The following is a 16,884-nucleotide window of genomic DNA, read 5'->3' on the forward strand; positions in this document are numbered from 1 at the left end:
ACATCTATAGTCTTTTGCAAGCTTCTGCTGCAAAATTTTCTTTTAGGTATGTCATCTCAATAAAAGACAATAAATACATTCAAATTTATTGAAATGTACTTGTATATAATAGAACTCCCTACATCAAAGCCTGTCTGCAGCCAGGTTGGCATTGCAAATGAGAATCAGTTCTCAATTGCCTCACCTGGATAAAGGGTTAGGTTTTAAAGGTATCAAAAATATTTAAAATTTAAATTAAGACATTGAAAGCTTGAAATACCAGCATTTTATAGGTGTCAGTATTGAGCAATATCAGCCTCATTTGCTTCATTTGCTAAGTGCGATGGAAACACAAACCACGTGGTCCACAGCAACCTTTTGGTACCTACCTTTATTTGTTTATTTTTACATAATTGGGGTTTTCAGCTCATAAAACCCACGAAATCTAGAATTTAAAAAAATGTAATACTGTGAAGAAATCAAAGACTAATCATACTGAGTTTCACACACTAATCATACACTAAACTCAAAGCACCTGGACAGGTTTCCCCATGTTTCATTAAATTGCTTCAGTTTGGTTCAATTGTCTCAGTTGGGTTCAACATGGGGAAGACTGCAGACTCGACAACTGGGCAGAAGACCATCATTGATACCCTCCATAGGATGGGTAAGCCACAAAGGTTCATAGCTAATGAGGCTGGCTGTTCACAGAGTGTTGTGTCCAAGCATATCAATGGAAAGTCTAGTGGAAGGACAAAATGTAGCAAAATTTGCACCAGCAAAAGAGATGACCGTAGGCTTCAGCGGATTATCAAACAGAGATGATTCAAGAATCTAGCAGAGATCCAGAAAGAGTTGAACGAGGCAGGCGTCACAGTTTAAAAAACCACCAGATTTAGACCCATCCAGGAGATGGGCAGCAAACGATCGGGTTCCTCGGGTCAAGCCACTTCCGAGCCTGAGCCAAAGTAGGAAGCGTCTCAACTGGGCCAAGGAAAAGAAGGACTGGACTGTCGGCCAGTGGTCTGAGGTCCTCTTTTCCGATGAAAGTAAAGTGTGCCTTTCATTCGGGTATCAAGGTCCAAGGGTGGAGGAAGACGGGTGAAGAACAGAACCCAAGCTGTTTTAGGTCCAATGTGAAATATCCAGTCAGTCATGATTTGGGGTGCGATGTCCAGTGCAGGTGTTCGTAAACTCTGCTTTCTTAAATCCAAGGTCACCGCAACAGTCTACCAGAATGTTTTAGAAGACTTCATGATTCCTTCTGCTGAGGATCGGTATGGAGATGCAGATTTCATCTTCCAGCAGGACCTGGCCCCTGCCCATACCACCAGAAGCACCAAAACCTGGTTTGATGCCCATGCCATCACAGTGCTTGACTGGCCAGCCAACTTGCCGGATCTAAACCCCTTTGATAATCTATGGGGTATTATCAAGAGGAAAATAAGGGGCACCAGACGCAAAAACAAAGAAGAAATCTGGGCTCCCATAACTCCCAGGCAATGCCACAGGCTACTTGCCTCAATGCCACGGCGCATCGAGGCAGTGATTAAAGCAAAGGGATTCCCAACCAAGTATTGAAGATTAATTTATCGTTTTGAAAGTACCATATTTAGATTTATTTAATGTGACCATAATTTCTCTCTTTTTTTTTTTTTTTTTTTTTTTTTTACAAAAACTGAGAAGTAAATGGTGATTTCTTCGCAGTATTCAAATCTTTTTTAATTCCTGATTTCGTGGGTTTTATGAGCTGGAAGCCCAAATTATGTAAAAATAAACAAATAAATACTAGAAATTGTGGGCCCGGAAACTATAATCTATGAAAGTTTAACTTTTTGAATGGAATTATGGAAATAAATGAACTTTTCCACGATTTTAAACATTTTTTGGAAAGGGTCTGTATACTTTAATGCATAAAAAAGTTTTTTTAGTTGTGCTTTGATAGCATATCATGCATTATATCATTGAAAGGTTACTGCTTTGTGTCTGAGATTTGTATATGGTAATTATTTTATTTGGGAGATGGATTATGAAACTGTAAATATACCACAAACTATAAACCCAACACAGTTTAATATAATTTCAAACTCATTTTACAACATTAAATTAAATAAAGAACTGGCTCACAAATGGCTCAATGTAACGATAACGCACTAGATTTTGTTCATACATTAAAGGTTGCAAATACAATCTTCAAAGTTAAGAGGGGATAGAGTTGGGAGTGATGAGTGTAAAGGCAACATATTGTCATAAAAACACTATATAAAAAATACAATTTAAAAACAATTCATTGCGTACTTACTATGCCTGGCAAGTAAGCCTCTACACACAAGACTAAACAGAGCTAACTTTTCACTGTACATTCTAAGGTTGCACTGTGTATAGGTACTAAAAAAAAGTACTGTGGTACCTTACCGTCAAAAACGATACAATAACATGCATTTTAAAAACTGAAAGAAATTGCAGTGACAGCTCTTTCCAACACTGTGTCTCAAGTGGGCTGCATTTTTTTTTCTGCATGTGAGGAAGACAGAGAAATAGTGACAAGAAATAGATACAAACTAGCACTACTGCAGACCTTCCAGATGCATACAGTGTCACCTTGGATTATATTGCCTACGTGGCTGATAAAACAGGGCAAGCCAACAGACACTGCAAAGACTGTCTGCAGTGCATGTTCGAAAGCTATCAAGAGGGAGCGTCGCTGACCTGCATCCTGAATTATATCACAGATTGAAAGAGCAAGAAGGTAGTATGTGTCCCATTTTAAAGATTTCCCTTCAACTCAAACAAGTGTCAATTATCTTGTGATAAACAATCTTGCTCCCGACTGATTGCATTTCATGAAGCAATTAAAAAATACCGTTTGTAGGCGAGTAAAGCACACAGCCCCAAAGACACGCAGTTGGATTGAGTTATTAGCAATTAAATGAAGACATTCACCTGACAATAGCTGTGTAATTGTTTTAATATTGATGTCAGCTTATTGTCAATTTAGCCATATTGTAATAAGCAACCAGGAGAGGAGAAGTGTGTACTCCTTCCATCACCACCCTACAGCTACTAGAGGTGTCCCGATCCAATATTTGATATTGGATAACGGTCCGATATCAGCAAAAAAACAACCAAAATTAAAAAATTAAAAAACAAGTATCGGATTATATTGGACTAGATCTAAAATCTCCGATGTCAGTACTCTTATACAAGCAGTCTATTCCCAGTTCCGCTCTAGCACTTCTATCCAGCAGTGACCGGATCACGGCATGCAGAGCCCACGTGATCACAACAACAGCATGTGCTAACTTGCTAAGGTGCTAACAAAGTAGAAAGGAGTAATGTCTGCCGTGTGGCAGTAGTTTTTGCTTAAGTTAAAAAAAATACATTGCAGCTGAGTGCAAAACCCATGAGATTCTGCATGAAGACTGCTCGAAGTTTTTGTGCAATTTTAGGTGCATATTTTTGCTGATTTCCTCATTGAGTGGTGTGAATTTGATGGATCTACAATCTTTGTTGCAAAGCCGTATGAGCATGTTTATATATGTTTTCTTCTTGTTACTAATGTTGGATATACTACACAAGTCTATATAAATATGTGGCATTTATAGATTGTTGACAGCATACTTGTTATGCACTGAAATTAACTAGGTAGACGGGTAAATAAGGCAGGAAACACTAACACTGCTACAATACATTTGTAACAACATTTGGACAGTAGTTTAATCAAATCTAGCGACACTCATACAGGTAAAACAACTTTGGAAACAGCAGAAAATGGAAATAGTGTTGACTGTTCCTGTTGAGACAGCGCTAACTCTCAGTCATTTCATTAAAAAGCAGCAGCTGCATTTTTCTCATATAAGAAAAATCTATTCCTGACTCTCTCGCCTATATCAAGGTGTCAGGATCGTGGGGGGGTGGGGTGGAGGGTGCGGTGACTGAAGAGTAATGAGCCTCTCACAATACACCCACATATGCAAACGCATGCACACACCTTTTCCCAGAGGAGCAGGAGGAACACAAAAGAAGAAGCTGTACTTACTTGTTCCACTCGGCCATCTCCTGACACATTCTTTGGATCTCGCCTAGTTTGGGCTGCGTGGTGACCTGTGTGACGCCTTTTACCGTGACACCTTCAAGGAATACTGCCCCCTGGGAGGAAGAATGAAAGAAATCTGTGTTGGAAGGAAAAAAAAAAAAAAAAACACACACTCCCTCCTACACCAAATATATTAGACACTTTTTCACAAAGCTGAAACTGTTCCAAACAGTTGTTCTCGGCGGTGTTGACAAGCCTCTGGAAAATATCACCAATTCATCTTTTTTTTTTTTTTTTTTTAGCTTACCTGTCCACATCACACCATCCCGATGAATTATGTACAACCCCAATTCCAATGAAGTTGGGACGTTGTTTTAACCATAAATAAAAACATAATACAATGATTTGCAAATCATGTTCAGCCTATATTTAATTGAATACACTACAAAGACAAGACATTTAATGTTCAAACTGATAAACTTTATTGTTTTTAGCAAATAATCATTAACTTAGAATTTTATGGCTGCAACACGTTCCAAAAAAGCTGGGACAGGTTCATGTATACCACTGGGTTACATCACCTTTTCTTTTAACAACATTCAATAAACGTTTGGGAACTGAGGACACTAATTGTTGAAGCTTTGTCGGTGGAATTCTTTCCCATTCATGCTTGAAGTACAGCTTCAGCTGTTCAACAATCCGGGGTCTCCGTTGTCGCATTTTACGCTTCATAATGCGCCACATATTTTCAATGGGAGACAGGTCTGGACTGCAGGCCGGCCAGTCTAGTACCCGTACTCTTTTACTACAAAGCCACGCTGTTGTAACACGTGCAGAATCTGGTTTGGCATTGTCTTCCTGAAATAAGCAGGGGCGTCCGTGAAAAAGACGTTGCTTGGATGGCAGAATTTGTTTCTCCAAAACCTGTATGTACCTTTCAGCATTAATGATGTGTAAGTTACCCATGCCATTGGCACTAACACAGCCCCATACCATCACAGATGCTGGCTTTTGAACTTTGCGTCCATAACAGTCCGGATGGTTCTTTTCCTCTTTAGCCCGGAGGACACGACGTCCACAATTTCCCAAAACAATTGTAAATGTGGACTTGTCGGACCACAGAACACTTTTCCACTTTGCATCAGTCCATCTTAGATGAGCTCAGGCCCAGAGAAGCCGGCGGCGTTTATGGGTGTTGTTGATAAATGGCTTTTGCTTTCCATAGTAGAGTTTCGAGTTGCATTTACGGATGTAGCCCCGAACGATATTTAGTGACATGGGTTTTCTGAAGTGTTCCTGAGCCCATGTAGTGATATCCTTTACACATTGATGTCAGTTTTTGATGAGGTGCCGCCTGAGGAATCGAAGGTCACGGGGCATTCAATGTTGGTTTTCGGCCTTGCTGCTTACATGCAGTGATTTCACCAGATTCTTCTCAGATTATTTCCACCGACAAAGCTTCAACAATTAGTGTCCTCAGTTCCCAAACGTTTATTGAATGTTGTTAAAAGAAAAGGTGATGTAACCCAGTGGTAAACATGACCCTGTCCCAGCTTTTTTGGAACATGTTGCAGCCATAAAATTCTAAGTGAATGATTATTTGCTAAAAACAATAAAGGTTCTCAGTTTGAACATTAAATGTCTTGTATTTGTAGTGTATTCAATTAAATATAGGCTGAACATGATTTGCAAATCATTGTATTGTTTTTATTTATGGTTAACACAACGTCCCAACTTCATTGGAATTGGGATTGTACATAATTCATAGGGATGTGTTTGAACATTAAATATATTGTCTTTGTAGTGTATTCAATTAAATATAGGTTGAACATGATTTGCAAATCATTGTATTCTGTTTTTATTTATGTTTAAGACAACGTCCCAACTTCATTGGAATTGGGGTTGTATTAATTCAACCTGATAACCCTGCGCCTCTGCTTCAACACCCCCCCCCCCCCCCTCTTCATTACCTGGAGAAATTCTGTGTACTTGTTTCACAATATTATTCAAGTGTAGCGCATGGTCATCAATTCTTCCTCACACCCAGAAAGTTTGTGTTTGGATGTGGGTTCAAATCTCAGTTTAGACCTTTCTGTGTTACGTTTCTACAGTGTTCTCCCAAAAATATGCTATCTTCATAGAATAATTTAAATTGCCCATCGGTGTGAATGTGGGTGGTTGTCTGTCTCTGTCCTGTGATTGACATATGATCAGTGCAGGTTCTACACTGCCTTTCAGCTTGGATAGGCTCCGGCTACCGCTTGTCTGTGCTCAGGACAAGTGAAATTTAAAAAATAAAAACAGATAGATAGTGTTCTATAGGTTAAATGTGTAATTACAGTATGTGACAGCTACAGGGGCAGGCTTGACTACCGTCTCAGGAAATGTATGATATTTAAGTACAACAAATGTATGATATTTAAGTACAACATTCGTATCATATATAACACCCACAGTTAGTGAAAGATTACATTTATACTACATTTAAATTAGAATGGGGTACATACAGTATTCAATTTAAATTTGTACATCCCAAAAGATGAGTTACTAATGCTTAAGTTTCCTTTCAGAATGAATATTTCTATGGTATACTATATACTGTACTAGAAAACACTCCCACAAATGGGGGCCAATAGGCCTCATTCACTAATAAATGGGTAAAAGTGATGAGAAGTATACTTTTCATTATTTAGGACAGTCAACCCATTAGCAAATTCCTTGTTTGAGATTATCACCAGTCATTATTATTGTCTTTATAAATGACTGTAGCTCACTTACGTTGTACATCTTGGGTACAAAAGATGTGCGCTTGACATATTCTTGATAGCTGATCCTGTATTATTTGTGTGTACACATGGTCTGAGGAGGTTCGAAATTTGTTCGCAGAGTACGAGCACAAACTAGTGCAGTGTAAACATATTGATGAATGACAAATTTGTACGTATGCATGATTTGAACACAAATCTGTGCATAAGCACGGTTAGTGAATGAGGCCTGTTGACTGCAAATAAGATACGTCAGTACGCGCAGACAAAAACATTTTTTTTTCTAAATAACTCAAATTCAAGTTTGCAAAATTCAATACACACCAATAATAGATGATCAATCAAAGCAAATTTAAAATTCAAATTCAGAAGAATACAACCACAGGTGAATCAAATAATCATCAAATTTCTAAATATTGTTCTTGTGCTCAAAAAGGGCCAGATCTGCTAAAGGTTTGCACATGCCAAAAGGGGGTGGACATTTGATTGCTCACGCAAATAGATGTGGGAGCAGCTGTACTAACCGGACGCACCCAGAATTGTCTCTCTCAAACAGGCAATATTGCCGCACAGTTTATTCTAGGACCATTCAAAGTGGAATATATATAAATAGATGAATTTAGCACATACAATGTGATTTATCAAACTTAAGACACCTTACAGTGGCCGATTTTTTTGTCTTTAAATAGCTTGTCTGAAATGCATGTGCAAACCATCACACAAAGCAGTGCTACCATAGCGCAGGAAAAATGAGGAGGCGGAAAGAACTTCTGCTCGTGTAAAAATGTTTGAAATGCCAGAAAAAAAATTATTGTGACAGATCCGCCATTTAGCAAGACAGATTTGGAGCTTCTAAATGATCTAAGGGCTGACTTGGAGTCAGTCACAAGCAGTCATTTCAGCGCACTGTGACAATTGATGCTGACCTCTCCCAGAGCAGTTTTTCCAGGTGTGCTGTCCCAGGTTTTAAGTGCAATATTATGTCGGATGGGCAGATACACAAAGTTCACATGCCCTCGGGACAAGTCAAACAAAACATAGCTTATGCTCTTGTTGGCTTCCCCAAAATTATCAGAGCAATAGATTAATTTTCTGTAACTCGGTAATATGCTTGTTTGCCTTTCACCAACACTGACGATTCTAAACTTCAATTTGTGCTTTCAGTAGTCTCCCAAATGTTCTGTGGTGAAAACCAAAGCTAGCTAAAGTGGAAATTGTTTTTTTCTTTTGAAATATGACGGTCTATAACACTTTTACAACTGTTGCCAACAATGTGTGTAATCTTTGTGAGTGATTGAATATGCAATTTAGTGACCACTATTTGTAATCTTTGTAAAAGATCAAATCTTAGTAGATCAAGCGCAACACTCCCACTAACAGCATTTAATCTGTTTGCGAAAACACACAACATAGCACCCGCTATTTGGCATCTTTGTAAATCAGGCCCTTAGAAAGAGATAAATAGCTTACTTTTCAAAGTGGTGCACTCATTTATGTTGATGACTGTACTTACTATTGTTGATAAATGTTGATGATGATGTTTTCCCATAATAAGATTTAAACTGAAATGTATTTTATCTAAGCAAATGTGAATACTTGACTTCTCAAAAGAGCCCATTGGCCACCAACCAGTGCTAGTAACCTTGAGAAGGCCACTCAACAAGAGACTGTACTCCTTAATGATGCCAGAGTAATGCAGTGTGTGCAAACTGCAGCTCTGCCTGCCAGCTTGCTCCCTCCAGAACTCGACGCTGAAGCCTATCATATTCAAAGCAATGGAAATTGTCTTAGTTGAGGCTCTCAATGCACTTAAGGATTTACCCTTTGCTTTTGGGGATAATTTCCTATACAAGTGATTGTCTTTAAGTATTTTTATTGTGTTATTTTTACCACTCAACAGTGGTAATGACTCCATCTCAGAAGTGCAAGTGAGAGAATCAGGTTAATGTTGGAGAAATTGAATCATATGCAATTTGAGATAATTCGGTGCTTCCTTTTTCGGGATTAAAAGCAAACAAGAAGATTTTTAAATGTGTTGAAGCAACACCACCAAAGAGCATTGACTGTAATGCAGCATCCATTTACTGTATTTGTGCACAAAAGTCCTACCAGTTTGAGCCTCTCCCTTTTTCGTTTCCCAGGCGCTGACCCGGACGAGCTGGGGCCAGAATCCTGGCCAACTGTGTTTCCGTCGTCATCTACTTCCCCGTCGTCATCCTCAAAGCACCACTCGGGCAGCGTGGGGGCGGCAGGCGCATCCTCCTCATCCCCATAGCGACGGAAAAGCTCTTTGAGGTAGTCACCCTTGTAGATCCCAGGGGCCCGGGCCTGGGCAAAAGCTGCAACGGCTGCTTCCACGCTGATAAGAGCGAACACAGGCAGGATTATCATTTCAAACTCGTACCCTAACTAGATGCTGCACAATCGACAAGAGCTACATCATTCATTCATTCATTTTCCGTACCACTTATCCTCACTAGGGTGGCGGGCGTGCTGGAGCCCATCCCAGTCGACTCTGGGCGAGAGGCGGGGCACACCCTGAACTGGTCACCAGCCAATCGCAGTGCACATATAAACAAATAACCATTCACACTCACATTCACACCTACGGGTAATTTAGAGTCTTCAATCAACCTACCATGGATGTTTTTGGGATGCGAGAGAACCCGGAGTACCAGGAGAAAAACCACACAGGCAGGGGGAGAACATGCAAACTCCTCACAGGCAAGGCTGAATTTCAATCCGGGTCCTCAGAACTGTGAGGCAGATGTCCTAGCCAGTTGTCCACCGTGCCAACAAGAGCTACATCGAATATTACAAATATAATACTACTCAGATTGACACTACAAGAGATATACAAATGTAACAACCCAGGTGGTTTGCAGTGGTGTAAAACAACATGTTATCATACTGAGTGATTAGTGTCATTATTATCTATACGAGTTGGTCAAAACATTAAACTATATATATATATATATATATATATATATATATATATATATATATAAAGAGTCATCACAAATGGTGCTGAATGACGCTGCAGCACACAGCCAGCCGCACACCAATTGACGCGGCTAAATTACTGTAGATAAGAGTCAGTACAGAGTAACCAACTGAGAGAGGAAACCATCAGAAGCCATATCATCATGAACAAGACCCACTTAATGGTAAGCTCAAACTTTGGTCCCTGCAGTTTGGACTGCTCCCATGTCTAATGTGCACCCTCACAGTCTATGATATACCAATCCTCAAAGTTAAAAGGACAGTCAGCTCCTATATAAGAAATGACTTGGACTCCCACGCTTCCTCATTAACATCGGCTTACATAGACGTGGTGCCCTGGAAATGCCTGGTTCGAGCCTCACGGAGGAATACAAGTGCACCAAAGTGAGGCTGGATGTGACTTTGAGTCTCATGATGCAGCTATATGTGCATTCCCCCCAGACTGACATCTGAGAGGAAATGGAATCTATCAGAGACAATACAGCAAAGGCAAAACCTGCTCTCAGGGATGGAGACAGTGAAGGACATGTTGAACAGGGAAGAACACGGTTTTGCGCAAGTCAACCCACGTGACACTAGGCTACAGCCAACCGAGAAAAAAAAAAAGCTTGCAGTGGAGGAGGTTCTGCGTCAAGAGGACGCAGAAAGGTGCACCAAGGCAGTCTTTCAGTCCAAACGGGCAGCAGAACAGTTGAGAAAATCTGGAACATCACAAGTTTACCCAGAGCGAACTTTGGAAAATGTAAGGAAGCAAACTCAATTTTATCATCAGAGCCATCTACGATATTCTTCTAACTCCCAAAAACGGTAAGGATCCCATTTGTGCACTCTGCCAAACACCTACAAACTTGAAGCACACCCGCACCGGGTGAAAGCCCAGTTTGTCCAAAGGTCGTTACACCTCGAGGGACGTCTTGCAGAAGCTGGCAATGATCTTTGAAGGAAGGAGAACCACCACCAATGCCTCCCTCCAGTGATGCATGGACTTCCAAGCAACATTCCTTTTTTGACAGAAGGTGAATGCCCAGTCAAAACAACATCAAAAGCAAATTTGACCCTCCTTGACCGGGCCCGCGACTGGGTAATACGAGTCGACATTGACCACAAATTTGGTTTCCCAGCAGAAAAAGTAAAAACTATTCCTGGGCCAGAACACATCCTGTGGCTAACCTCTCATCAACTTTTGTAAATTATGGAACTTGGGGTACTGTGGGAAGCTTCTACTGAAGAAGCATATGAGCAGAAACGCTTAAAGTACAGTGAAAAAGCAGCCCAGGCAGAACAACGCAACTGCCATACAAAGGTGTTCCCTGTACAAGTTGGGGGCAGAGGGATGCTTGCTATGACCACAAGCAGGCTCCTGAAAAGATTTGTGGTGAAAGGACAGGTCTTCTGACAAATAGTGAAGTCACTTTCAGAAGCTGAGATACCACCACTGTGAATCAAGAGAAAGGACTTTAAACTGGGCTGTGAGTTCACTGATGAGGGAGAAAGACAGGGAGTGGCGCACACCTGAAACGCCAGGTGTTGCCGTTGAGCCCTCAGGAGGTGTCTTCGGCGTAAAATCCTCAAAAACACTGACGTTTGAGGGTGCCCACATGATGACCGCAGTGTGTGTTTACCCCTTTCCCACTCGAGACATCAAGCAACAAGCTGTGCTGACTATTGGAGGGATTGTGCCAACAAGTCCTATAAGCTCTACTCTAATTATGACTTTACTAGTGCATTAGCGTAGACAGACTACAGTGAATTCTGATCCCTTGTATTTTGATTGTCTAATAATATATGACTTGGTAATTACAACTACTTAGTAATACTTGTAGACTACGAAAGGGTGGAAAAAAATCTGCATGCAAGGAGTTCATCTAATAGTCGCATTATCTCGCAACACAGGATGAGCCTAATGCTTTGGGAATATTCATTACACAGGAAGTAGTGGGTGGTGGGAGGGTTTAATCAGCCCACGTCTGCAGCACCTTCCAGGCATTTTTGTCCTCTGAGATGACCTGCCCCACCTCTGTCTAAAGACCCCCGCTTCCAAAACCCACCCAGCACGATCAGTCACTGTCATGCATTAAATATCTCTGGGATGAGAGCGAGAAACTCTGCTAACTGGTCAGCTTTGTGTGACCTGTGTTGATTGGTAGTGACATCTTGGTGTCATCCGACATATGGTAACAATCGAGAAGAGAACTACATTATCGGCAGATGAAATTGAATTGCAAAATACTGTATGGCTGAGCTTATTGCGAGAGACCTTTCGCAACAAGATTGTGGGGGGAACTAATCACTAACAATCTTCTTATAACTACAGTGAATCCCCAGATCTGTTCAAGATCCACACACAATAGGCTGAAATTTATGATGTAGAGAAACTACATGAAAATATTTTCAGCCCCCCCCCACACACACACACTTTTAACATACTTAAACTTATTAAAACATAATTTTTAAACACATTTTAAACATTTAAAAATGGAAAAATATTGCATGTATAAAATGTATAGAACCTACTGTATGTATTGTAGCATCTGTCTGTTGGATAACATGCATGTGCCTTAAAGAGGTGTGGTGACATCAGCAAGTCTGCGTGCGAGTGTCTGGGTGTGAGCTGTGGCTGACAGCAGCTCCTGTGCGACGGTGCTCATTGTGTTAATGTGTTTTATTGTTCTCCCGGCTTTTAATAAATGCAACAGTGCTTGTGGCTCTCCTTTCTGACATGCGAGGACATTACAGTAAGCAAATGTACGGAAAAAAAATAATAACGGTGTAAAAAGCTGCGAAATAGCTTGGGCGCATATATAGCAGGAAAACACTGTATCAACAGTTAAAGTGTGGAAAGAGAGGTCAAAGTCTTACCTCCAGTCCATCTTCTCCACCAGGTAGGCACATATCAAAAAGCCTGTCCGATTGAACCCATGCGTGCAGTGGACTCCTTTGGGACACCAGAGAAACATCACAGTCAATAAAAATAGTTTCCATGATTACAGATGGAGAATAATATATTATGCATACATGAATTAACAAGTAATGAAGACAAAGATCATCAGCTAGAGCAGGGGTGGAGAACCTACAACAGGTGGGCCAAAGACCATTTGATCAAGCCCGCCAACCCAAGCAGTTCTAAGAACAAAAACCGAGCTATTATAAAATGCACAAATATGTATAGAGGGGGTTCCCCAGTTTATGACCGAGGACGTAAACTGAATTTGAACGCACATCCGAAAAAACAGTCTCGCTCACTAACTCAGTAGCAAAGTCATAACTACAGTAAATAATTGTATGAAAAACACTTCTGGGCCATAAATGTAATTTAATTCAATGAAAAACAGTGAGAATGTTGGTAACTGAGCATACCTTCTGCCACATGATAATGTATTCTTACGCTGCTGCGCAAACTACAGTGAAACCCCGCATAATCGTGGATCGGCATTTGCTTTTTTTTTTTTTTTTGTCCTGTTCGGCTGTTAGGTGAATTAGAATGGAGGATCTGTATCCTTTTTATGCCGGAAGAGTTTACTGTGTCACAGTGGAGTTTTTAAGCTGCCGCTGTGGTTTCTTAGTATTATAATGGATATTTATTGAGAATCAGAGTCGATCAGTGGAACAGAACAAAGTTTCTAGAGGGGAGTGAGAAAAGAATACAAACGACAAAGCACCAATTGTTGAGAAAAGTAAATGCTTATATATGTAGAACAATGACACATTAGATATGAGTATTGTATGGGGAAGTAGTGTTACACCCTGTGAGGGAAGGACAGGACAAGAAGCATGCAGGACAAGGGTCATGAACCCAGCTGTACAAGTGAAATGTGGTGGGAGTGGCTATAAATGTCAATACGTCGGATCAGAATTTGCAATTTTTCTTGGAACCGATCGTCTGTTATTTGGTGAAAATCTATTGAGTGTTTTTGTGGTCAGCCCAAAGCAAATTGAGTGTTGCTTTGGCGTCAACTGTTGGAATCTTTTTTGTGAATGTGTCATATGTAAATTCTACAACACTATGGAATTACCACAATTGTAAAGACCGGCCACAGACTCATACGTTATGTTCAAGCACTCTGTGTTGCAAACCAGACAGGCGTTTGTTGAAATTCATCTGATTGGGATTCATTAAATGATGCTCCAAAGCAGAAGAGAGACCCCTATTGTCACCAGCGTGAAAGTGCAACTTCTGAGTGAGAATGTGTGTGTGTTTTTTTTTTTTTTTATATATATATATATATATATATATATATACATATATATATATATATATATATATATACATATATATATATATACATACATATATATATATATATATATATATATATATATATATATATATATATATATATATATATATACACACACATATATATATATATATATATATATATATATATATATATATGGGGGGGGGGGGCGTTAGGTTACATTGGGTGGTGGTTAGCTGGGAGGCAGCTGTTTGGTTCCTGTATCCCTCTTCTGGGGCTGGTTGAGGCGCCTTGGTGAGGCTGGCACAACGCTCTGGGTCCCTGGCCGTGGGCGGTGAACTCTCGACTGTGTCCCAACAGGGTGAGTATCCTGGCCCACAATTGCCTTTTTATGGGTGAGGCCGGATCCGCCCCTCCTCATTGTGCCAGCAGATCAATTTCAGATACCAAATGACTAAATGTGGCAGTGTTAAATCACAAATCTTGGTAAATCTCCGTGGACACGCCCATCGGATTTAGTTGCTTTATGCGAGGCCACTCACGGTGACACAGATCATTACGATTACCGTAAGTCAGCTCCCCGGACTATCCTCTCTTTAACACTCTGAAGTCCCGACAGGCAGTGGTGGTTTCTGATATGGGTGATATGGGCAGCCACCAAGGGCGGCATTCTTCCCACATCCCCCACGATTGGCCAGTTGTGTGCAGTTGACAGTCGGCACACAAACTGCTGTTCTGAAAATAAAATAAAACAAAATCTCCGCCACCACCCTATATAACGCTAGAGTAGTCAGTCATATCCAGCTATTGTTCTCTGTTGCTGTTTTTTTTTTTTTTTTTTTTTTTAAATCTCTGTTCTGTTTTCTTCTCCCTCTGTCCACTCACAAATCTTCCATTGTCTGACAGCTTTTCCAATAAATATCACAATACAAACCACAGAGGTAATATTTCAAACTCCGCCGTTGTACTTAAAAACTGTTGTAATATAAAATGACATACAGATCCACCATTTTGCATGACCAAGCAGCTCAAGATGACAAGTTTAAAAAATTGCCCATTATGGTTTTGCATCGAATGCAAATAATAGACGAAATAAACAATGGAAATTCAAAGGTTGATTGATTTTCTGTTCTGCTGCATTGGTGTTGTGTGTTCAGAGGCATTTGGGTAAGGTCTTCAAAGCAAGTGATGCAATATCAAATGACATATTCAGGGAACTGTGGATTTTTGTTTTGTATTCAGGAATGAAACAAGTGTGTGTCTTGGCATTCAATATTCTGTGTTATTCGATCCTTGCTGAGCGGAATAAATTGAAAGCTCTGTGTCTAAAGAATAACACGATGGTAAAAGGTAAGTATATGTAAGTGGAAGTAAAAGAGAGATTGCCAAGCTTGAGCGGTTTCTGTAACATCTGATCTATTGTGTTTATCTTGTTCATTATATGCAAAAAATGGGACAAGAATAACTATTCTGATACAGTACATTAAAAATAAATGAGTACACACCCTTGGAAATAATTGTTTATTATTTTTTCTGTAGAAAAAAAACTCAATAATTTTGATAATTGATGCACCTGTGGTTGAAGTCTTGAGTTGTTTTTTTTAATAAAAAAAAAGTCGCTTTTCTAGAATTGCTTGTCATTGGTGTGTGCCGATTTTTGCTACACCTTTTTGTTTTCATACTGACAAATCTCATTTGCAATCAATGGCCCACATCGGGGGAGCATTTTGTAGTATGGTATGCCATCCACCCTCAACACCCAGATGCCCCACGAGTGTGACGCACTTGCTATTATAATCAAATCCAAAAGCTAAGCAGATCTGCACAAAATGTTGTTTGACGCACATATTAGCATTGGCTAACAGTATTAATGTCTGATATGGGCACATATAGTGTACAGTGTTCTGTAATTCCTCTTTCATATGATTTTGATGAAAACATGTTATTTAATGTGAACTGTTTTAAATTGTGGGGGGAAATGCATTGTTTCCAGAGCTCCAATTTATGATTTTAATAATCGAATAATCTGTGGATTTTTTTTTCAATTAATCGACGAATCGAATTTTTAAAAAACATTTAATTTCCATCCCTTTCTTCAAAAACAGGACACTATTTAAAATTGACAGTGCAGAAATTGCTCAAACATAAACTGATTGTGATTCAGTTCCTAGTTTCGTCCGTAACATGTCAGAAAATGGGCAGAAATGTTGATACTTGTTTTCCAAAGTAGTTATTGCTAGGCTTTTGCGGGACACAAAATCACGGTGCGGGCATCCGACAGCCAATGGATTATCAAATTAATTAATAATAACCAAATCCTCTGATTTCAGCATCTTGATAATTATATTTAGTGTAATAATAAAGCAGACTGATTATCTTTGTGTTTCATCAAAATAGGAAATTTGCAAACATCTTTTTTTACCTCAGTAGTTCCATGTTAGATATCTCCTACTTCCCAGCAGTGTGCAATGCAGCATCAATCAGCAAATAAAGGTACGAGAACTTTGCCAATTTTATTATCAAATGCCAATGAAACATATATCATACCAATATATTGTTATTGAAAATATGGTTGTGATTAAAAATTTGGAAGGTGCTACGACTGTTTGAAAAGTCTGGTAATGTACTACTATGTTTCTTAGGGGCCTCTACTGGGTTAATATATACATCTGACATTGTGAAATATACTTAAAATAAAATAGGCCCCTTGAGTCAAACTAAAGATATCAGCTCCTCACCTATTAGATCTGCAGAATTCTTCTCCATGAAGTGTTCACAGAGTTGGATGAACATAGCAGTCGTCTCCTTGGAAGGGCATTCTCCGTGACTAGGGAAAAGGGAGGATGGTAAGCAAACAATACTGCAGAATAAATAAGCTATTAATCTATTTTCTATACAACAT

General features: G+C 39.7%; 1 protein-coding gene across 1 annotated transcript in view; it reads right to left on the reverse strand.

The window, feature by feature from the left end:
* The window catches only part of rngtt (RNA guanylyltransferase and 5'-phosphatase), an 81,483-nt gene that overhangs the window by 61,401 nt on the left and 3,198 nt on the right, over positions 1 to 16,884 (reverse strand). The window contains exons 4-7 of the mRNA XM_061705087.1: positions 16,721 to 16,809; positions 12,643 to 12,718; positions 8,890 to 9,139; positions 4,019 to 4,128 (exon numbers count right to left, since the gene is read on the reverse strand). Coding sequence (XP_061561071.1) covers positions 4,019 to 4,128; positions 8,890 to 9,139; positions 12,643 to 12,718; positions 16,721 to 16,809 — 525 coding nt within the window. The remainder of the gene's footprint in view (positions 1 to 4,018; positions 4,129 to 8,889; positions 9,140 to 12,642; positions 12,719 to 16,720; positions 16,810 to 16,884) is intronic.

The sequence above is a fragment of the Phycodurus eques genome, chromosome 18 (assembly GCF_024500275.1).
Source record: "Phycodurus eques isolate BA_2022a chromosome 18, UOR_Pequ_1.1, whole genome shotgun sequence".
Lineage (NCBI taxonomy): Eukaryota > Metazoa > Chordata > Actinopteri > Syngnathiformes > Syngnathidae > Phycodurus > Phycodurus eques.